We start from the raw sequence: 24830 nt of genomic DNA on the forward strand, positions 1-24830 counted from the left end.
CTCTCAATTGTCTTTATCTATCTAAACAAAGAAGAGCTCTGTACATTTTAACATTTTAAGCTTTTGGAATGCGCATATGCGTTTACTAGCTGAAGGCCTTTTCAACATATCAAAATTCTAACTTGGCTCCGCGGCTTACGAGAATAAAACAAATGATTGATTCAACTTCCATGTGATTTCTTATGTTTTATCTCTGAACGCCTCGGAGTTATGTTGGAATTTATAATGTATTGAAAAGGGCCTATTGAAATATCCAGATAAATTATTCTTTCGAGTCTGCTAAAAAAATGCAGAACAGCCTCGAAATATCCGGTTGTTGATCAAAGAAAAATTCAAAGAATTGACGGGAAATAAGCCGAGATAAATCTCAGGTGTGTGCATTTTGAGCAATGTAGAAATCAGATACTGCTATTGTTTGATGAAGTACACAAAATCATAACGACGCAAGTGTGTAGTGTATTTACAAATTGTAAATTCCAACTCGAGTCTGTCCCATTAAATAGAACCAAAAATAGCCGACATTTACAGGCTACAATGCTTTTCCATGGACTATAAAAAGAAGTCAGTATTTATTAATATCCTGTAATTCAAACACGGCGCTGAGAGAATGGTTACTCGTGTAGCACGTGTGAAGCATACCTTGCATATTTTCCTTTATAAGGGTCTGTGAACCCCCAGTAAAGACTAAATATGGCCCTGAACGTCTGACCTAGCTATTATAGCCTTAAATGCCAAGAACTTCAATTAAGACAAGTACGTCTCTTCATGGAAAAGAATTTAACAATAAAAGTGATTATACGGTTTGTTGCCTTAAAGTACTTCATACTCAGAAGTTCCTGATTCTTCCAAACTCTTCCACCCCCCACCCCCTCCGTCGTATTTCTAGAACTCTCTCGTTGTCAAGTGTTGTGAAAATAATAAATCAGTCAACAGGTCGAGTTTCCTTTGTTTAATCACTGAAATTGTATTTACTAACATAATACAAAAATATAACATTAGAGGAACACGTTCAAGACTTTGAGCTAACGCATTACAACTGAGGAAAGTGCTCAAAACATCACAGCTACTGAGAAAATCTAGTTATCTTATCCATGATAGAGCTGTTCCACTCTACAACAACCTCCACCCATATATACTAAGGTATAGTTTTTCCTGTTTTCGAGGATTAACTATGGTCTAAATGACCACGAGACTCGATCATACAGTGCCAAAGTTTTGAGCACTTTCCTACAAGTTAAACTGTCAAGTTCAACAGTGAAGTTTTTTTTTAACAATTTGCAGGATACCATCTAGAATCCTTTGCAGCCGATATTAAGGCCACCGCCCATACTGGTCTGACGAATTCGACCCAAATAACGCCTGCATGTAAAGGAGACTAAGAGATAGTACGAAATATTTTCCTTTGGGAAATTTGTTTTTACCTAGTAACAGATTTTTTTTTTACGAAATAATAATGAAGAAACTGTATACAAAATAATGCCAGCATTTTCTCTTTTTTTCTTTTCTAACAAGCCATTCAACAATATCAATTCAAATCTTTAAATGCATTCTTGAATCGAATTCGAAAAAAAACAAACCTACAACATTCAAAAACGCCTCTTTCTACAGAGTTAAATTGCCAGCAATTTCTCAACAGCTGGCAACATTCTTAGTAATAATTCTCGGTCACAGTTTGTATATTATTTTGTTGGGAATACATCAAAAGAACAGACTACAAACAAACCACATGTACACACTCTACACGGCTGCTGAAAGCAGACTTGGCTACAGATAGTGCAAACAACTTGCATTTTTTTTTCTCTAAAAACAACAAATAAAACTATTTTAAGTACCAAACAGCTCCACAGAAATAATGGACTGACCCCGTGCTTTTCATGGAAAAACATTCTCTGAAAGTAAGTAAATACTTATAATAAATGAAGCTGTTTTCTTTTTACATGGCCAACTCTGTTCCACTCACTTGGGAAACAAAAGTTATTTTTTAGACTTTCGCATAGTGAAAAGGCAGTCTACAAATATTTCAAATAAAATCCTTTTATCTAAAAGGAATGACCCTTTTCATACTATTTTTGTGTACTAGCCATAACGTTTTTCTTTTTTAGTTTTTACTTAGAAGTCACTTGGTGAAACAAACACTACTGGAGGAAGTTTAGTCTACTACTTTGAAACTTATAATTTATTGCCAAGAATTCTCCAATACACAAGGGCTTGACACTAACTTTTGACACCACTGATTTCCCACTTCAGAAAGTCAATTTTAAATTTCAGACTTCTACAAGGGATCTTAGGATAAAATTGATCACCCAACATAGCTATCTGCATTTTTTTAGAACGGAGATAAATCTGGCTTTCCACAATCAGGAAAAAATTTACTCACAGTGGCAAGTGGGTAAGTTTTCGTGTCAAGCCTTGTTCACCATGTTAATTTCGCAGTTTCCTACATCTATGATTTGACACAAAATTCTGTGCAGATGGCTAGCATTACCAGATTCCAGCAGCCGTTGTCTCTGATTGGTTAAAACTCAAAATTAACCAATCAAGAGACTTGGAGGTAGGAAGTGCTTTATCAGCAGTGAGGTTACTAGTTTGAATCTCAGATGTCTTTGCCATTATTGATAGAATGAGCATGCCATGTGCAACCTTTTTTCTTGCAAACTTCAACTTGTAGTTCTAACGCAATTCAAGACTGGGATCAAAAAAATTGATATAAAAAAGAATAGTGTTCAAAATGGATTTTACCAGAGGTTGTCCCCTGAAGAGTTAGGAGATCTGGGTACAATGATACTCTTATTATTCTAATTCTTGAATTGCATTCTAAGCCAGGCTTTAAGATCATTTTTCTCTCACACCAATATAAACAGTGGATACACTTGAAAAAAGATGTCCAAGTGGGTTTTGAAGGGTCCCTGTTATTCACCTCCCCATCAATAAAACACAGCAATAAATAATGACACAAAAAAATTGGCCTAAAGAAACAAGACTCTCTCATTGTGCACTCAGTTCCATTCCCTGCAAGCAAGAGGTCCATGATTTGAACCGCACATTCTATGCTGATTATGTACACATAGTATAAGAGATCAGCGAGCAGCAACTAATCAGTTTTTACAGAGATCTTTCCAGCATTACGCATTATTATTATGAAATTTATTATGGGAATTGAAAAAGTGCAAAACGTTAGTCGTCTGTTTATTCTGGCTGCTGTTCTGGCCCCTGATTGTTTAAAAGCTGGATAATACTATCCACGAGATCAATCCCTGTCCAGTAAATAAGTGTCGACAAACCAACTACACTGTCCACTCAATGGTGACTTATCCAGTGAATTGTATTATTGACTCTTTGAACAACTAGGGCCAGACAGTTATACAAAAGTCACGTTTGTACTCTAAACAGGGTCACAGTTCAAAAATGGCTTCATAAAAATATGAGAAAAAATTTTGATGTTACCCATTCCTCAACCATCTTTTTCAAGTAGACCCACTGTATCAACATGACATGCTCTTACTACCCACAGAGAAAAAGCAGAACTGCAGTATTTACTTACATGACATACTGTATCAACATTTCAAGTCTCAAAGACTTCACAAACCAGGAGCACTTCTAGCCTCTCTTTATAACTCTTCTAACCCACCTTCTGCCATTAACAGAAAGTTCACTGAGCCAAACTAAAGCTTATTATATACTTCATAAAAACAGCCTATAACTTTTTAAGCTATACAAACCACAGAATGTCATCCATCAGAACAAGTTCATGAACCTTTCCGCAGTAAGAGTCACCATTCATGACCATTAAACAGCAAGTGGCAATATCCTTTATTCCAAGCAGATTCCAAATCCCTCCATGTGGCAAATTGTCCTGGCAGAATGGCTGCTGTCCATTTGACTAAATCAGTTAACAAAAATAATTCTACTGCAGCCAAATAAATGAAGATTACTGTGCATCAAAGTCTACTTCGATGGTTTCATTGACGATATTTGACTTATAACCCGTAATAAAGAGCTGTTTTCGTCCTTCAGTCGCTGGTTATCTCCTCGTAGTTGTTCCAGCTCCTGAGGAAAATAAGTAGAGAAAATCACATAAAATGTAGTTGAATCCCAATAGACAACTCTCGCCTTGCGGACACCTCACTTTTACTGACACCCCATTATCATGGACAGGAGTTGAAGTCCTAGTGAATAAGAATTACTAAAAAATAACTTTCGTTACTACGAACTTCGTGGGAGGCGCGGTGGCCTAATGGTTAGCGCGCTCGCCTCCGAGTCGAACGGCCCGGGTTCGAGGCTTGGCCAGGGCGCTGCGTTGTGTTCTTGGGCAAGACACTTTACTCTCACAGTGCCTCTCTCCACCCAGGTGTATAAATGGGTACCGGCAAAATTACTGTCGGGGGGTAACCCTGCGATGGACTAGCATCCCATCCAGGGGGGAGTAGCAATACTCTCAGTCGCTTAATGCTACGGAAACCGGGATAAGCTCCGGCCTGTATGGGCCACTAGGCTCGAAGCAGACTTAACTTACTACGAACTTCCTGTAGTACAGACAAAGGTGGTTTCGTAAGTGTCCATTATGGAGGGAGTTGACTGTAACTTGTACCAGTGCAGCTACAGTCCAACCCCCACTAACCCCCCTTGTGGAAATGACAAGTGTCCGCTTAATAGAGGTTTGCTGCTTTACAGGGGCTCATCAGAAATTAGCATAAGGCGTGGTAGAAACATCACTTCATTGCCAGGAAATCAAAAGGTCATAACTTAGCTTAGTGACAACGGAATCACATCAAGACGATAATAAGCATGTGTTCGAATATTTTGGTCAGTTGCCACTTCAAATTTCAGACTCTAATCTGTCATTAGGTTGTTGAAAACAATTTTATGATATATCAAATTCTCAGCGCTCGAAATTAGCCGTTGTCCGGTCGTCCGAGACGACTAAAAGTTCGTTCGGGCAACCAGTTTTTTAGAAATTTTAAGGCCTGGTTGCCCGAGAGAAAACCGCCGGACAACCAAAGAACTTACATTCCCGTGATCACCCAACAGAATAAACCAATTAAAATGTAAGTTTAAACATGAAAATAGCTCTCTTCTAATCGATGGAATCCATCACAATTCTTAGGAAAAGGAAAGCAAAGGTTGAAACGGTTAATTGGACGTTTGTCGAGTGCAATAAGCCGAAATAAGCTTGCTGTGACCTCTTGAAATATTTTGAGGCGTGTTAAAAGTGACTAGTTAATTACGCATGCAGATTTGCATGACTTCAAAATTACAAAATTCAAAATATCTTGGCGCTTTGGAATGCTTTTCTTGCCTTTATCTTAAATGAAATTTAATTCTGAGCAAAGTTTAATTCAAGTTTCTTTCATATTTCAAACTAAAGTTCAGAATTTTTGGCTTTTTTTAAGCAAACAGATTTGTGACCCACGTGTAATTGAGACGCATCTTGTCTGGCTGTTGTCTAGGAATAATTTATATTTTAGCTGTTTTGAGTTTGGTGTGTTTTTGCGTGTGTAGGGATTTGTAAAATGACTATATCGCTTCTGAAAGTACAAAGAAGTATTTTCATTAACGTTAAAAGTAAGTGAAAGTGTTGTGTTCATTTACTCTAAAGGAATTCTGCAGTTTTGTTTAGGATGAGCAGTTTCACACCGTGTGAATTGTAAAATAAATGTTATCGTCTCATGACCTGAGAACAAAAATTGTAACAAAAAAATACGGACAACCAAGACCTCAGCAGGGCAACCAAACTCAGGGTTTAGGTTGTCCGGCATTTGCCATAAGGACAACCTGGATTTTTTTCTAATTTCGAGCACTGAATTCTTAGTGGCCGCTAAGAGGTTAAAAAAAGGTTAGGAGGTTAAAACAATAGACAAATCCTTATCGGGATGGTCGAAAGGTGGCTGCAGCCACTTAATAGAGGTGGCCGCTAAATAAGGTTTTTATTTGTAGTGTTATACTGGCCATACTTTCAGGACTTTGATAACTGGCCATTGTACAGGGGGTGGCCACTTCATAAGAGTTCAACTGCATCGTATCTTGACAAAAAATATCGTGATTCACTGGTGTACTAGTGTTTTGCTGTAGCCCTACTGAGTACTGGGTAACACCAAACACTTGCAGTTTTATCTATACATACAAGGATTTCTCACCTTGTTTACTTTATCGAGTTCATTTTTGTAGTCTTCTATCTGACTTTCATAATCATCTATCTTTTCAAGCAGTTTCTGTGATTGAATGGTCTCACTATCTTTCTGCTGCAAAGTCAAGACATTAACCATCAGATAAATGTAGGCTTCTCACTTGGGTCCAAGGCTCAGGCAAACAAAAGAAAAGAAAGCACATGGAAGCTGAGGGATGAGTAAAAAGAGTATAATCCTAATTTCTTGAACCTCTGGGGGAAACCAAAATTGCTTCGGGAAAGGATAGGTAAGATTATTAGGGTGTAAGAACAAGAAATGAGTCAGGGAGTAGACAGTCAAGTCAATTTCCACATTAACTACATGTAAGAGCATAGTGCAAGACTGATTTAGGAAGAATTTTTTTTTGTATAAGGAAGTAAAGAGGTCCTATTATTACCAATAATGATAACTGGTTAACAAGGAGTTTGAAAGTGATGTTGTGTTACTCAATATATCAGTTGCAGCCTGACTGGTAACTTCTGCCGCTTCCTTTTAGACAATTGCATCAAGTGCACATGACAAACAATCAAGACTCACAAATTAGGACATGGGATACCATTTAATTTACAACCATTTAGAGGGAAAAATATTTGTACTTACAGCTTTTTGCTCTATTCTTTTGTTTGATCTAGAAAACAAAAGCAAAGCACTAGGTTATTTAATGTACACAAAGTTAGAACTTTACTGTCTTACCAAATATTTTGCAGTTGAACCTGTCTACAGTCAATATTAGTATTTAGTATATACCACAGAAGGGAATAGTGCTTTTCACACGCACTGATTGGTTAACTCAGAGGTAATTAGCAAAGTACTATTCACCTCTGAGCAGCTAAACAGAATTAAACTACCTTCGCACGTCGCTTAGTTTACCGAAAGTGATGTTTTAATCTGCTAGTTATTTAACCCCTTGCCTACCAGAGCCAAACACACTAAGCAACCGGTGGCCATATTGAATTTTTAATGAGATTCAAAATTTGGCTAAGCAATGGCATATTTTCAGATAAAATATTACACCTAGATTAAGCATTTAAAATGAATTCCTCTCCCTTTTCTGCATTCTCTTACTGTATGGTTGACTCATACAGCTCCCTGGCGAACTCCTTGACCATGTGCATTATGGAGGTTCAATTTCTTGGATCGATCGAGGCTTCTTCTTCGCCACCTTCTTCTTCTTTTTGTTTAAACTATTCAGAATCACTTGGCTTAAACCATTCTCGTCTCCATAGCCCTTTCGTTTCTCTTAGCCGGCTAGGCCTTGGCACGAGGAAACAAAGGGCTCTGGGGACACAGGATTTCCAGTCCTAGATTCTAGGACTTCCGGTCTTCATGTATGCAGTCATGATGTTTCAAAAGAATGTATGAGAGAGTCGTTACGTTTTCGACTTCCGTTTCGGAATTCTTTGTTCCAAACAGCCAATCAAAAAAATTCGAATTAATTCAAAAATCCTATGTCCCCAGAGCCCTCCGTTTTCTCATGCCAAGCCGGCTAAGAGAAACGAAAGGGCTATGGGGACGAGAATGGGCTTAAACTTGCTGTGACTTAAATCGCTTACATCAGAGTCGCAATCGGCAAAAATTTCAGCAATAGCTTCATCTGTGTCCATTTGGCCCTCACGCACACGAGCCGCCATAAATTGTCCGAGCAAAAAGCAATTTTATTGGGTCAGCGGTGTTTCGAAAGTAGTGCCAGACCCTTCTCAACAACCGGGGAAGATTTATTCAAGGCATCGCGAACAACCAGGCTTTCAGTGATCTCCTTTATATACGTCCTCGGTCGTTGCGTGACAACAAAGGGGACGTATATATTCGTCCTTGGTAGGCAAGGGGATAACTTGTGTGGTATATACTAAAACAATTATTCACCTCAGTGTCGGTGAATGTGGTGGATATTTACTTCGCCGCTCGGTAAATGTCCGCCACTATTCACCTCCACTTTGGTGAATAATTGTTAAATACTAAAACAGTGGATATCGTTTTTGCACTTGCTGATTGGCTACTCAAACTTTAAATATCTTTTGCTATTCACTTCCGAGCAAGGCGGAATAAACTAGTCAAAATCATCCTTTCGGGCTACATTATCTCACAGTGTTTAGTATACTAAAACAACTATTCACCTCAGTGTCGGTGGTCAGCGGTGGATATATTCACCTCACCACTTCGCAGTTTGGTAAATATCAACCCCTAGCCACCTCCACTTCTGTGAATAGTTGTTTAATAGCCAGCCTGGTTATAGCGAGGTGGGATGGGGTGGGTGGGGTCGGGGGGAATAATAAATAAACAAGTGGGATGTTACAAGAATATAAATTAACTCACCCTTTACTTTTTGGAGTATCCTGTATGAAAGAAAAGAAAGGAAAGTTTTTAGACAAATTGATTAATAGTAAAAAACACACTACAGTCAACTGCCACCTCACTGACACTTCGCTATTATGAACACTCTAAACAAAAACAAACAGGAGCAAATGAAACAGGGCTTAAAAATTAACTTCAGTGCTTGGTTGCCACTCAGGCCAGTATTCCTGAAATCTTTGTGGCCCAAGCTAAACTTAAGTGGCCCTCAAATTTCCTCTACTAACACAGAAAAATTTTAAACCATTTTTACTTGAATATATGCCCCATGGCTTCTAACTACCGGTACCTTAAACTAACTAAACCCAGATGAAAAGTAAGTCTACTGTATCAAGCAGTGATTTTGCCAATATTCATGTTTGAAAACATATCATATAGAACTCTGGGTAAGTCTACATATTAGAGCGATCTAAGAACTCAATCAGGAAGGGTTTTGAATTTTGGAAGAACGAAAGAAAAGAAGGGTACTACAAGAAAAAAAAAACACATTTTATTTGAATTTTATTGTTATTGTTTTTGTACTTCTCAAATTGTAGTCCCCTTTTGGGCGATTCAACCATGACTTATAGTGGCCCTGGAAACTTTCTAATCGCCACTGGCGACTGTGCAACACCCAGGCCAAGTTTTAACCCTGATAAGATTGAGCTACTGAATTGCATGACCTGCATGACCTGGGACTACAGAAAACTCAAAGTTACTCCTTGATTTGGGGTAAGGTTCCAAAAAGTAAGCAAAGGCACTTAAGTTGCTTTTCGATGGTAAAATGAAACTCAAAAGCTCTTTGCTATGAAGTGCATATGCTTCTGTTCTACACTGTAACCTTAACTCTTGCACAAAGGCCTGTACACAGGGTTTAACTTTGAAATAAAAACACATGTAACTACAACTAACACAGCACAAGATAAGCTTTTGAGTGCTTTCACTTGAGCTAAAACCAGAATTCTTAATTACCGTAGAATTCCGGTTATAAGCCCTGGGCTTATACAACTTCGTAAGGGTTTTTGGGTGGGCTTATAAGCGGAGGGGCTTATATTCGGGAGGGCTTATAAGCGGAAGGAAAAAAACGTTTCGAAACGAGCCTCAGGGGTGCTGATCGAAATACGTTTTTAAGTTAAAAACGCACAAAAAAGCAACATTTAGCCCTGTTCAGTACTGCCAACCAGTAGAGGGGGGCTTATATCCGGGGGGGCTTATAACTGGATGTATTTTTTTGTTTCCAGGTTGATGGGCCTATAACCGGGGGGCTTATAAGCGGGGGGGCTTATAACCGGAATTTTACGGTATAACAGGCTACCAAAACTGTTGGAGGCTAACTTAGAAGTTAAGGCCTTAAGTATAGGCTTTTAGAAGTTCTATAATTATTATCTCACAAAAACAGATTTTTGGTTAGTTCCAAGATCCATATAATAAATCTCAAATCTATCACTTAATTCTATATTCTGCCTGCTTTGCCTTGAAACTATCCAGACATGAATGGCATATTTTTTTGCAGGAATATCTACAGCATAACATTCAGTTTACTTTACACTAAGAGTGCTTATTTTTAAAATATGTAAACTAGCATATCTGTTCTTGATACTGTTTACAACTCAAACTAGAGACAAACACTGTTAGTATGATGATTATGTTTTCCCAAATAAGGAGATCTACAAAGTACTTGAAGATCTTCTACGTAAAAGAAAATGTTATTAGTCTGGTAGAGTTTCTAAAATATTAGAGTTTACTACAAAAGTTAGAAGAAACACAGATGTACTGAATGGTTGATTTAAATGACAGGTATACAATGGAAATGTAAAATAATAATCACAGAAGCTAAAAATGTTCAAAACTGGAACAATATACATGTAAATACTTAAGAAAAACCAAAAAAATGCTTTTGCAATTCACACACAAGAAAAAGAATTATGAAAGGCATTGTGCATGTTTGCACACAAATGGTAAATAACAGATCCAAAACAACACTTTCAAAAGGTAACAGCCATTCAAATAACAACAAACTTCTGGCAAAGAAAAATACACAATTACCATTTTATACAAAGACACTGCTGCCACTGAATGACCACTTCCTCAGCTCAAGGAAAGTTGAAGCGAATCAAACCGAGGCAAAAATGACACGAACACACAAACTAACACTAAATTTGCCCTTTTGGACAAATAATACCTGATTTATCAGACTGCACTCATTAGCTTGAGATATGTGATATTTTCCATAGAATACCCATTTAAATTAACATAAGGAGCAGTTAAATAACCTTGTTATCTTTTGGTGTCGCTTGGTTGCTATCAAGTTTCTAGCATATATACATTTCAACCTCTGTACAGCCATACTTTGTGTTAACCAGAATCATTTTACAACAAGCACGAGACTTTGTAGTAATGGTTGTAAATATCTATTTTCAACCAATATTCTTGCATTTAACAATTTAAACTGCCGTAAAACAAGCCTTTGTTGTTTAAAATAACTTGTCTGATAAGCAGTCTCATGACTTAGAGAGAGTTTCAAGGGTTTTTAACTGCCCAAATTTAGAAACATTAAGAATTTCACTTCAGGCATCTCAAAATTTGATCCCCATATAGTTTACACAGGTCTGACAAGGGGATTTAAAGTAACATTTCTGGCTTTTCAACTTAACTTTTCTATATAAACAAGGCAAGTATGTGGAAAACCAAAAAATACACATGGCTGTATACATCACCATGTCTGAAAAACTGCATAAAAACAAAAACAGATTTTCACTACTATGTATAAGTATTTGATTGTACACATGAACAAACCTCTATAGCCTCATCTTCGGCTTGCTCGTTCTGTTCAGTGTTTGCCTTTACTTGCTTCGTAACATCATCCTCTTCACTCTAAAACCACATAAAATAGGATTCCACAATACGTTAGCTGACCGCTAAAGCAATCCACGGCTCGATATATGTAAAAAAAAAACTTTGTACATTATGTATTATTGAAAGAGGACATTGCTGATATCAATATATTCTTATTGAGTTGTAACAATGAGGAAGGAACCATAGCGAAGTTTCTGGTTCTTATTTTTTCCGTATCGTGACCTGATTTAATTTTATTTTTGGCACGAAGACAATAAAGTACAAAACGTTAATCTAAAATCTTCAAGAAAAGTCGAGTACGGAATGAAATCCATCACATATGTTTACACTCGAAGAACCGAATCTAAGATGGCCTCTGAAACTCCGATACAACAATTAAGTTTTAATTGTACTCTGGAACAAGTTCAGTCACAATAACCGGCTATTTTAATGGCAATTACATTTAATCGAAGGCTGACTTTAGGCGAAATAAATTTCGCATGCACTACACAGAGATTTACCTAACTGCTTAGAATAAATTAAATTAATATCATTCAATCCATTTGATTTCGCTATTGCAAGGACAAACGATGGAAATTCACGAGTTTGGTTTGAACAGTTTTAAAAGTTAGCTCCGGTCTTAAATGAAATTGTAATTTCACTAAAATAATGCCAATTCAAATATCGAGTTTACAAAACAAAATTGTAGTTAACAGACAAGCATCGAGGCAACCGGTACAAAAATCTAACACTTACTTCTATCCGAAACAATGGTAATTACGAAAAATGAAGGCAAAATTTGCTATCATTTGTTTTATTGTCGTGAACTTATTAATTTCCACTTTTCTTGAAAAAGCACTAGAGCTGGATTGATTTTAATTTATTGTTTAGATTTGCCGGTGGCGAATTGCAAATACAATTATACACCTTTTATCGAATTCGCTGTACAAGAATGCCAATTTCCAGTGTTCACGAACTCTCAGGACAAAACTTCTTTGAAGGTTGTATTTTAGTTACAGCCTTAGTGTATCTAAACAGAATACAGCCTTTGATAGCAAATGATTCGGTCAATAGCAGAAACCCTATAACCGTAAAAATTCGGCCGTGTATTCTGTATAAAAGAACACCTACCACTGAAGTACATTGTTCGTGACGCCGAAATCCTATACTGTTAGAGCTATTCGACAAATAGCCCAAACAGATCGGCTAGGGTGTTCTTTTAGACTACATAAACGCTTAAATGTGAACACAGTGGGTAACAGACAACAAGAAAAAAATTAGTTGGGGTTACTCACATCTCCTTCTGCACCGGGCATTATAACAACTCCAGTCGACCGTCGTTTCTCTCTCAAATGTCTCTTGGCCTGTCTCTTATGCGCGCTTTCGCTCTTTCTCTCTTTCTTTAGGCTCTTCTTCGGCGATGTTTCTTCACTGGGTGCTGCAGCCCCTTCTAAAGGCGCCTCGTCATTGGCATTCGCATCAGGTTCTTCTTTAGGTTTCCGCCTATCTCTTCTGTCGCGTCTACCCGTTTCGCGATCAGCACTGTTGTTAGTTAGGTCATTCGCTACTCCGCTGTCGTCCAAAGCTGGACTATTGTGTTCCTTCGAAGGCGATGGAGTTCCATCGATCACATCACCATAACGATTACCCCTTCGCTCTCGTCGTTCCGTTCTATCTCGTTTGTATTTAGTCCTGTGAGTTTGAGTGGCATAGCTTTCCTCCGACCCGGGGTCCGCCATTACTATGACAAGGGAAGCCTTGCAAGCGATAGCTCAACTTCCTGCGCTAGTTGATAGGCGAAGAAACCGCTTCAGAATGCCAGTTATGTCATCAGTTACAGCAGAAATACCTCAACTTTGGACTGCAAGCTTTACCGTTTCAGTTTGGCGAGTTTCTGTGGAGGAATTTAGGTTACAATGGGGTGAAAATTCTTGAAAACAACCCAAGCAAGCAGCCAACGTGCATGAATATTACCCAGAATTTTGTGATTCGGACAGCGGACATGCGCAGAGCGATCGCAGCCAAATTCCACCCGCGGGCTGTGATTGGCTGATCTCGGAGACAATATAACCTCACCAACTGACACACCAAACATGTAATTGGACACCGAATTGATATAAAATCCAACCAATAAACACATTTAAATCGGTATATACGTCAATCACGGTGCATACTCTGGGAGATGCTCAAAATATTTTACCATTCTAGGCGTAGCGTGACTTCAGCGAAGTAAAATAAGTCGATAAGGGCGAATTGGAAAACCTTAGGCGCATCAAACGTGGTCTTCATGGTCTGTGATTTCATAGGAATTCAACGAAGCATGTCGGAGTGAACCCGGATGGCCGTAATTGAATTTCATCCTCTTTGTTTACTTAGAATATAAAATTGTACTGACATTGTCTTGATAGCATTGTTGTTCGAATCTTGCCATTTACACTTGAAAAAATCGACTTCCAAGGTTTTAAGATCGAAAGCGTTTATAAGCCGATCTAGAGAGCTCGTTTACTGAAAGCCCATTGACAAAGGCTGTCTGTGCGAAGGGGGTGAAAGTTTGTCGGATATGATTAAAAGGCGTTGTACAACGTAGTGTGGGAGGGTGGAAACTCGGAAAGAAGACAGACAGGCGCAAATAGGCCTTCAAATGCAGACAATTACGGCAGTCCAAAAAGTTTTTCCTATTATAAAATCGTTAATTCTACTGACAGGTCATTTTTCAGAATGACAGGGTCGAAGAAGATGACTCTACGAAGTTTAAGAGAGTGTAGAGGCATGTGTTACAGTGTTGGGACATCTGCAACTTTTTAACTTTGTAATTTAAAAACAAGCTGAGATCGTGAAACTTTGTTTTTGCCGGTTGTGCTCGAACGGAAAATATATACTATCATTCCAATAACTGTCGCTATCAGAATCACTTTTGCATCACGTTTTATAATCGATTTTAGAAAGTTGTAAGCAGAGACCGTGCTGACTTGCTGTTTTATCACGTTTTAGTACAGTCTTATGCTCCCAAAAAAGAATTATAGTAGTTTGAGTTAAATTCGCAAAAAAGAATGGTCTTTTTGTAGAATTAGGCCTAAAACGTTCTATACCCATTAGTCATTACAATTGACAAAAGTCTACTTGCGACTAAAAAAAACCGCAACGTCTTCAATTAAGGTAACAACTCACGAATTTTATACCGATCGTGTCACCGGCGTGGAATCAGTAATAATACACTAAGGTACGTATACTAAGACGCCATAAATCTTCCTGGCGACTATTAATACTAGAAGCCTTTACGGGGTCACTTAGAAAACTGCTGTTGCTTATGGATATGCTAAGTTTGGCCTTCAGTAGACCCCAATGTTGGCCAAGAACAATTGCATCTAACATTTACATTTATAGTCAATACACAGTAATCACAGCAAACAGAGAGAAAGAAGACGAAAAAGAGAAAAAAAACACAATGTCTTTTGGTGCCAGAGCGGGTAATGTGACAAGTGTCCTTCGGCCTTCTTTTTGTGAATAGCAAATTGCACCAGTTAAAGGTCAGGTAGCAGCTCTTTCAATTTCGCAAATGAGTGGCTCGCACCCTTAGAAGAAACCAAACAGGAACAATGCCCCTCGCCACTGCTACACTTGAGGACCAGTAGAATTACAAGCTTACGAGAGCTGCTACTGCGAAAAAAAAGTACTCGTCACAGGGCTACTTTGTCGTACATAAGCAAGAACAAAAAGAGCTGCACGAATTCTGGAATTCGATGTGATTAGGCAGCCCTGTTTACTAGTATTTGTTAATTTGCACCTAAGTGGCCAGTTTATCCATGCAGAACCAGTATGAGACTGAGAGGTAGCCTAGAGTCCCCTGTATGGCTGAGTTTCACCGCCAATTTTGAAAAGGGATTTAACTCTCGAAACCGTAAAACTTTCACTCGCTGATCATTTATCGCTCCGGAATAGTTTGATATAAAAGCTGCTTGTCCGAGGTTCTTGATGTTGTCATGGTAACCGTGTTTTGACATAACGCAGATTAACCCAGTTTTTCAATTTTAAGTATAATTCTTTGTTCAAATACTATCTTTTCAAGTTTTCCTCAGTGCAGTTAGTACAAGTCCTTTTTTGTACACACCTTTGCATCGATTTATACTATTTTCTGACATCATGAGAAATTAATAAAATCCAAGAAGACGGCTGACGTTTTTTAAAAGGTATTTGGGGGTCGTTTTGCAGTGCAAGCTCTAGGCTATCCACTGAAAGGTATAATGGCTTCAAGATGTCTTATAAAAGCGAAAAGGCAAGGCAGGTAGGGGACACCCAATCCCTCCTGCGGTTGGCGAGTTAGATGATTCTACGTGAATGTTCGATCTAATGGCATGGGATGGAATTTGATGTGGCAAGGTAGACCTTCTGTTTGCGTGTTAATTTGCACCTGATAAGCTCAGCTAACAAGACCTAACAATGTTGTATTAGTCAGACCTGTGTTAATGAAACACAAAAGCAAAGCTATATAAAGAAACACATAAAACTTCTCAGTGCATGTATCGTCTCAATAAGGAGTGGTCATCCATTAGAGTTCCAACTCAATTTTGACCAAGTAGCATTGGCCGTGTTTCAAACGAGTGGGATTTCATCCGTTGATTAGTTTAAATTTTATTATTTCCTCTCTACCCAAAAATAAAAAAACTACTAACTTCCAATTCGATCTGGAAACAGTACGAACAGAAGAGCCACTATGTGGAAGATTCTACTGTATAAAATTCCCATTTACTTCATTTATTCCCATTTTATGTTATCTGGCACAACGCTCGAAACGTCAAGACCTTTATCACATTTTCATAACAACTAAGTACAGTTTTCACCTGCTGTTTTGTAGATGTAGACGGTATAGGTAGTCAGTCTGCAGCACATTGCGTCATTATTATCATTTGTTATGACGTTTCCGTAGAAGCCCTGCTGCTGGTCTTAAGTGTATTGTTGACGTTGACGACTCGAGGAAAGCATTTTATTCCGTGGGTCCCAACCGATTGATGGGAAACCCTCCATGAAGGAAATGCTGAGGTTATACCTGCAATGGCATGGTATCAAACGAAGGAGGAACAGTATAGTCCTATAATCACATACCTCCACGTGTAGGCTGCAAAGAACGGTTTTCTGTTTGATAGTCAAGCAAATGAAGGGAGAGGAGGCTTGCTCTCCAATTGTTTTGTGTCGTCGTCTTCGTTGTTGCATTTTTTTAATATATGGTTAGCGCTATGACGCCATTTGATCACATGCAACTATCATTTTGTAACAGCAAGAGTTCGCAATGGGGCGAGTCCGCATTTTCAGTAAATTTTCTGTACATTTTACGGGAATTATCCTTCATGCGCGTACGAAAAACGCGGATGGGGCACCAGACTTCACGGTTAAAATTTTGGGGCTCCCGGGCCCCGGCCATATCGGCCCCTACCCTTTTAGGACCCTGAATTCTGGTACGGTAGTTAAACAGCCATGGAATCTATAGAAAGCACGAGAGGCATAAGCCGATCTTCTTAACATCGTATCAGCCCCGGAGAAAGAAGATTACGGAAGTACGTTTAATGAAAAACACACTTGATTTGTATTTGGTATAAAAAGAAGCTGATAAAATGAGACATACCCAGGTAGTACGAAAGGTCATGAATAGTCCCTCAAAATTCCGCAGTGCTCGCAAAATTAGGCCTCTGCTCGTAATGCTCGCAAAAAAATTTTTGGGTGCTCGTTTGCTCGTTGTCGTATATTTTTAAAAGTGTTCGCATGCTCGGCTTTTAGTGGATGTGGGTTTTTGAAAAGTGCTTGTTGCTCGCAAGACTAACTTTTGTCAATGTTCGTGCTCGCAAATGCTCACAAAGACCAATCCATAGCCATAGTACGATTTTAGAGCAGTAGTTTTCTTTGTGAAAATTTATTTAGCCTTCACTTTGTTACTATCAGATTATGACATGTTTTGCCACTAAGATCATTACTAGTCTACGTAGTGATTTCTGATTGATGCAGACGTTTGGGTTTTAATCTTGCTAAAAATAACATAAATAACTGCAACCTACATTCATAAGCTGAAATACTTAATTAATCCTGGCAGGAGTTACTTTTCGGGTGCTTTATTACAAAATTCAAAGTGTGTGTTTGTATAAATCACGCTTGCCACATGTCCCTATGGCGCAATCCAAGATGTCGTACGTCGTTAAACCCAAACTATCCTTGACTAGACAAAATTCAAATTTTGACAGAATTAAAAAGTTTTGCCAGAATTCATTTAGTCTAAATTGACTTCAAGCAATAAATATAGTTTCGATTGTCCCCAGCCTTCACTCGTTTAATTTATGACGTCACTTTAAACCTACCTGCGATTGCGTATATGCGTACCCGAGGAGTTGCTCAGCGCTATCCAAGTAAAACTTCGTCATTGACGGCGCGTTTGAAAAAAATTGACCTCAAAATATTTTAACTTCAAACTTGGTCTTAATCCACTCCAATCTAAACCATCATTGTCCTTTTCTGATTTATTATTAATAAGCAATGTTCATGCGATAACCATCGTGCCATAGGTTCTTTATACTTGAACTTGACCATGTTGACAATTCTGGATATTTCGGTTGGAATGTAGAAGTGGAAGGGTATTTTCTTTTTTTCCCAACCGGAAAATGCCACGAATGAACGGTTCTCGGCGAAAGGTGGATGTTTCACATTTACTCAAAATTCCGGAAAACTCGACTTATAAGGAGTAAACTTCGTTGAATACAAAATTCCTGAGATGAACCAATGGTCTAAAGTGCTCTTTTTTAGGTTTCCGATTGTGCTTTCTTCTTTCGTAAATTGTACTTCTTTTTCACGCAGCTGTTGGCCTGACTACTTAGTTCTTCAGTCCCAAGCGCTCCAAGTAAATTTTGGCAGGCGCCCAGTCTGGCTCACGCCAAATCACCAATGGAATTTCCGTGTGTAGATTTTTGCGGTTCCATTCCCAAACCAACCAACCAGTTTCCCTTCGTCAATGGTAAACAACTCCAAAATTACCAATTAGCACAACACACCGTAAAATGCCCACTCCATTTCGTTCATGATCATTATATGTCTACCGGCTCAGTTCCAGGCATGTGCAAATTTTAATCCATATCAGTTGCGTACGTACCTTGGTTCCACGCTTACAGAGGATGTTCTCAAATCTTCACTGGAATTTCGATTCTATTCCGGATCTTGACGTGTCTTTTGCACAGATTAAGGGTGCAGGAACCGGGTTGTTATAAACAACCAAGGTACTATACACCGGCGCCTGCAACGCAGGCTATAAATGGAGGAGTACCGGAGTGAGTGTTTTACGAGAGACGGCAGCAAGGGAAGAAGTTATAGAGAACAAGCCGAAACGATTTGACATTAGCGAGACGGGAGGTGAAACGAAATGAATATACTGATTCTGTTTTTGATTAAACTTGTTATTAAATAAGATTAATTAGTTTTCGGAGAATGAAGGTCGCTGGCGAGGATCAATGATTCTGACCTTAAAAGCAAAAGATTTTCCTTTTCTCTTCCGGAGCAATTAGATTCCTGTTGTTTGTCTTCAGTCTTTTCCGATTAAGGAATTTTTTTTTGTTTGGTCCATGAGAATTTTGCAGTGTTACTCATAAGGTGCTCAGTGCTGAATATGAACCGGTTTTGCAGCCCTTTGATTGGCTATATTTTTTCACAGTAAATTAAGTCTACATTTGGGCCAAATGGCCGGGCCGGACTGGGCTACACCGTAGCATATACTTCCCCAGGATGGAATGCTAGCTATCACAGGGTACCCACTTCCACTTATATCACAGGGTACCCACTTCCGCCCTCCACGGAAGTATTAAGTCAGTTTTCCCTGACAGTTCATCGGTACCCATTTATTGCTGGTTTTCACTGTCACGTAATCAAAAAATAAATTCGAAACCATTTAACTACATTTCAAATATTATAGACGATAAATAGATAAACAATTTCTCCAAGTTTCAGGTCTGTGCAGTGTACCGTTCGAGAGTTATTTGCCGAACCTTTCCAGGCAAATTTATAAAGCTTAGTATGGAGATGCCATAACTGTGTCCTTCCGAGAGACACAAATATGGCCGCCGTGATGTCAGAGAAACCATCTGGAACTCAATTCTGTTTACAACAGCGGCAATCTTTGGCTCATGAGCTAATACAGTTTTACATAAACACCACTTATTATATCTGAAATGTTCAAGCTGCTGAAAATGGAAAGGAAAGGCCTTTTTCAAAGGCACTCAGCTTGATGTCACTACGTTTGATGTATATACATTTTTAGGAAGTTTAGTTAGTTTTTTTATTTGTTTTTTTTTTATTTTTTTTTTTTTTTTTTTTTTTTTTTTTTTTTTTTTTTTTTTAAATTTTTTTTTTTAAAATTATTTTTTTTAAAAAAATAAAAACGCAAGATAAAAAAAAAAAAAAAAAAAAAAAAAAAAAAAAATAATATAAAAAAATATACGACGGAGAACTCAAATATTCAAAAAACGAATGACACTATCGATCTGAAAATTTGCAAAAGGATATATTTTTAGTTTATCTTACGTCTAATGACAACGAAAATTTAGTAGGCCTAGTGAATTTTGATTGCAGAATTTTATGACGTTACATGAAAACCAAGAATAGAGGCCAAAAGAGGCACTTCATGAGAGTAAAGTGCCTTGTCATTACATCGGCCAGCGCTGGTAAAAGGAACGTTCGATCCAGGTTTCGACGCGCAACTCACATGATATAAATGTTAGTTTATTGTGGAACGCGTACTTGAGATAAAGAGCTGGAGAGTTCTAGACCAGCCAATGTCCTTTGCGCTGTGTTCTTTCCACTAAGGTGAATAATACACTCAAGGGAATAAGTGCCAGTTTTAAAACATCTTCGTCGAAGCACTCTAAGAATTTCCGAATTATTTCATCCAGTCAAAAACTTACGCAAGCGCTCACGTCGGGGCTCACGTGTACTCCGAAAGCAATCTGCGTGCAAATACATCATGTTGCTTAGAAACTTCTGGAACGAAAACTGCGGACTCCGTCACTTCACGAAAAACTGATGTCGCCATCAACTGGCACTTGCTCCCCCGACTGAATAGACCATTTTTGGGTTGCCTTTCACCTCTGTGCTAAAACGACTCTTCGTGCGAAACCATTCATATGAAAATGAGTTATACCAGAAGTCTAGGAATTTTCATTTTCATATGAAAAGTTTTGCACTAAGAGTAGTCTTGCAGAGTTGCCTTGCAGAGGCAGAAGGCAACCCAAAAATGGCGTACTGGGTACGCTTGGAGATGATCTCTTTTGGACTAGCCATACGGGGGAAGTAGAAGTACTCCAAGCCACTTCATGCTACGGAAACCCGGATTTGAGCGCTCCAGCTATGATTCGGCGATCGGGTTCCTTCGTTTCCTTGAAACAACAAAAAGAGAAACAGTAAACACTTAATGACTGATCCCGATGGAAGCAGTTAATTTTGTTTCCCCGAGAATCTCAAATATTGAGACATTGAGATTCGAGGGAAACAAAATAAACTTGTTTGCCGAGGGACCAGTCATTAAGTGATTTGTTGTATAGCCCAACAAAGTCATTAGAAGATTCACGTACAAAGGCGATCTTGAGTCAACATTCGTGGGAAACAGTGCACTGTTGCCCTATGACGTCATAGATTTTCCAATATAATGTTGCCTGCTCAGATCGAGACATACGGCGGGATGAAGTTTTATGACCTTGAAGTAGCCAATGATAGCACGCGCGGTATAACGCGCTGTATAACAATTGTGGCTTAACGATCAGTGAAACATACGTTTGTAAAAACAATGCAGATAGATCTTTTAGAGAGAATGGATTGTAGAAATTCATTTTAAGGCGAAACACTTGCAAAATTGATCAGTATTCCTCAGAAAATTCCAGCAGTATTCAGTAATTTTTCCGTGGTGTTTAGTGAGTCTCGGTATGAGCCACTGAGTTAAAGCGGGATCAAGGAACTGAGTTTTCGTTCATCGAAACAAGTGCAAATTCTGCGCAAGCGTAATGTATGCATGCGCTAAGGTGTTCTTAACTAGAAGTCTAGAAGAAACCTTTGCACGGCGGCGAAACGGCTTGGGTCAAGCCGCTTTGGGAATTTCTTTTGATATAAACGTACCTACATCTAGGATAAAAACACTGGTAGATTCATTTCGTGTACGTTTCTTGTATGCCTACAATCTTAATAAAAAAAAACCTTGAGACATAGACTGCTCTCCATAATTTTATTATATAGTGCCTGATTATCTGCTCGTGCAGTCATGGACTGCGTGCTACAGTACACGCGTAAATGGCGCAGTTTAGCTCAGTCCATGTTAAACGAATCAAAGATTCGTTGGCTCACTTTAAATTTCCTAACCCCATTAAAAGGAAGTTATAAAGATGACGAGGTATCACCTTTTGACTTCTCTACGCGACAACGACTAATCGATATGTGTAATGTAATGTAATGTAAACTTTAATAGTCAGCTCCCCACAGGGCTTTTCAGTAACTATTTTACAATTTACAGAATTAAGGGATGTGATCGGACATCAGCATATAAGGCGCCTATGGCAGCCGCTATCCGTTCATGTGTATGATCTCCCCCCACCAACAACCCATGGAATAGAACAGACCACAACACCGGGAACTTCATGCCCTACTCTTTGCGATGAGTGTGTGGGTTCTTTAACGTCCCCTGCTAATTATAACACTGAAGATTCAGGAGACGGGGCCTACGGTTTATCGTCCTTATCCGAGAAGACTAGAATGTCTAACCATTAATTTTGCATATGTAATTACAAAGGCAGAAAACTCGCCAGCCAACTAATCAGTGTGCGCAATCGCACTAGTCAACAAATCAGTGTGAAATCTCGTCCCCAGAGGCAGCAATCCTTCTGGTCTCCGCCGGGGAACGGGACCTCTGGACTAGTCTGAAAGCCTGCCAAAAAACACGACAAAAACTGATTGGCTGTTGAAAACTTGTTTATTTTATCCACATGTACAATCTACGGCGCACGCGCACAATTGCACCGGAACCAGAATTTCCTGGTTCAGTGGGGGGAATAAGTACCAGTTTTGGCAAATCTTCGTTGAAGCACTAGAAGAATTTCCGAATTATTTCATCCAATTAAAAACTTGCGCGAGCGCTCATAACTACTCCGAAAGCAATCGCGCGTGCAAATACGTCATGTTGCTTAGCAACTTCTGGGACGAGAACCGCGGGCTCAGTCACCTCTAGGAGAAGTGATGCCCCCATCAACTGGCACTTGTTCCCCCGACTGGGTTCTGATTTTGGATTCGTCCAGAGACGTTGAGTTTCCTACTGCTGGTCAAGGGAAACGCAGGCTCTGCGAACGAGATTGATCAGTGTGCGCAAACGCACCAGTCAACAAATCGGTGTGCGCCAGGTCGCCAGTCAACAAATCAGGTCAAATCAGTGTGCGCAAACCCACCCGTCAACAAATCAGTGTTCGCAAACCCACCCGTCAACAAATCAGTGTGCGCTAACACACCCGTCAACATATCAGGTCAAATCATTGTGCGCAAACCCACCCGTCAACAAATCAGTGTTCGCAAACCCACCCGTCAACAAATCAGTGTTCGCAAACCCACCCGTCAACAAATCAGTGTTCGCAAACCCACCAGTCAACAAATCAGTGTGCGCAAACCAACCAGTCAACAAATCGGTGTGCGCCAGTTCGCCAGTCATCAAATGGCAAATCAGTGTACACAAACCCGCCAGTCAACAAATCAGTGTGCGCAAACCCACCCGTCAACAAATCAGTGTACACAAACCCGCCAGTCATCAAATCAGTGTACACAAACCCGCCAGTCAACAAATCAGTGTGTGCAAACGCACCAGTCAACAAATCGGTGTGCGCAAGGTCGCCAGTCAACAAATCAGGTCAAATCAGTGTGCGCAAACCAACCAGTCAACAAATCAGTGTTCGCAAACGCGACAGTTTAACCAGTCAGTATGTGGAAACGCGCTTGTAAATCAATCAGTGTGCGCAAATGTTCCGGTTAACTAATCAATGTGCATAACACACAGGTTAACCATTCAGTGTGCGTAAAGCGTGATTAAGAATATCGCTCGGCCAAAATAAGTAAAATAAAACTTACGGTATATATACAGTGGCTTTAACATTGTAAAAGCTGAATTGTGATTGTGATCTTTGTATATCAAAAGTCACCCTAACAATCAGTGACAGCCGATTCATCCCTTCCAATAAGTATGCGCAAACGAACCAGTCCATCAATAAGTGTGCGTAAAAGAGCCAGTAAGCCAATCAGTGTGCGCAAACGCCCAAGTCAAGATCTAGTGACGTCTGTTACCCGAGCAGTGTGTAGTCACATCGTCGGAAACAAACTTAACTGATATTCACAAAAAGTTTATTTGATCGTTATTTTTCTGAAGTTTTTCCATAGTTATGATTAATTGGTAACAGGAAAGTACGTTCGATTTCTTTGAAAATCTCTTACTATGAAATTTTACATCGAAATAGCAACAATCATGACAGAGGCAGAGCAAATGCCTTGCATGACGTGGTTTTATTACTAAGAAGGCTCTCTTCAAAGGATCCAGCTTTCCTAGCAGAGAATGGTTTTATACAGGAGTGCGCGGTACATGTCGGATGGTCTTCTGGAGTTAGCGCAGCCGAGAGGGAGTCCTGCCTCGCCGCAGCTATAACTCAAGAATTAGTGCTATAATAAATTACAAGGCAGAGAAGAGGAAGAGCAATTTTACCGATTGGGTGGAAGTCGAACTTATTGAAGCTTACGGCGCGGTCTCCCTCAGCCTTCTCTTTCAATCAAGAACGCGTCGTTAAGCTGCTTCAACATGAAACACGCAAAGCAGTCTACTTTACCTTGTTGCTAAAGTTTCAGGACAGTTTTTACGCAATATACAATAGCCGTAGATACCACTAATTATATTTTCACGTTTCTACTTCTTTACGTGACACCTGCAGTGCTCTCGGTTGTTTAAAGCTGGGATTGAGAGCTAATCTAAGATCGAGTTTTCAAAAACGATTACCACCACTTACAGGGGCAAGGATCAGACTCGTGTCCTAGACACGCGAGACAGAGCGATGCAAAAATATGCGCTTTTATCGTTTCCCTTCCCAATTTTCATAGCAAGCACTGCGCGCGCAAGAACCCGTTTTTTTCTGATTTCCATGCTCCAATCAAAGATTAGTTTGAGTAATCGAGAGTCCTTCGAAAGTTGTCACGCTATCAAGATGCGCCGTCAGTTGCTTAGCAACTGGGAGTTTTTCTTCTTCCCCAATAAAGACTGCAAGTTGCCCGGGGACACTTAGCATCCACTTTTACGCCAGGGTGGAGAGAAGCAGTCATAGTGTTTAAAGCGATAACCATGAGGCCACTGCCCCTCCCAAGCATAAATACTTTTTGTCATTGAAAGTGTTGGGTTCCCTCGTGGGCAACAATGTACCATGTATAAAGTTAGCAAAACCGGTAACTCAGGAGAAGAAATAAGCCACACCAAAC

The 24830-nt window shown here is 39.3% G+C and overlaps 1 protein-coding gene across 1 annotated transcript; it reads right to left on the reverse strand.

Annotated features, from left to right (window-relative positions):
• Nucleotides 1-934: 934 nt before the first annotated feature.
• On the reverse strand, nt 935-13306 carry LOC144644242 (uncharacterized). The gene is made up of 6 exons (XM_078503689.1): nt 12623-13306; nt 11289-11366; nt 8478-8497; nt 6765-6792; nt 6135-6239; nt 935-4047 (listed from the first exon to the last, which is right to left on the reverse strand). The coding sequence occupies exons 1-6, from the start codon at nt 13064-13066 to the stop codon at nt 3946-3948; spliced, it is 777 nt and encodes a 258-aa protein (XP_078359815.1). The 5' UTR covers nt 13067-13306; the 3' UTR covers nt 935-3945.
• Nucleotides 13307-24830: the final 11524 nt, after the last annotated feature.

The sequence above is a fragment of the Oculina patagonica genome, chromosome 2, assembly GCF_052425735.1.
Source record: "Oculina patagonica isolate OP01 chromosome 2, crgOcupat, whole genome shotgun sequence".
Classification (NCBI taxonomy): Eukaryota; Metazoa; Cnidaria; class Anthozoa; order Scleractinia; family Oculinidae; genus Oculina; species Oculina patagonica.

Coding starts and splice junctions, on each gene's coding strand:
- LOC144644242 (XM_078503689.1), bottom strand. CDS start 13,066: ATGGCGGACCCCGGGTCGGAGGAAAGCTATGCCACTCAAACTCACAGG. Junction 8,498..11,288: donor CCGAAGATGAGGCTATAGAG/GTTTGTTCATGT, acceptor TCTTTCATACAG/GATACTCCAAAAAGTAAAGG. Junction 4,048..6,134: donor AACTCGATAAAGTAAACAAG/GTGAGAAATCCT, acceptor TATTTTCCTCAG/GAGCTGGAACAACTACGAGG.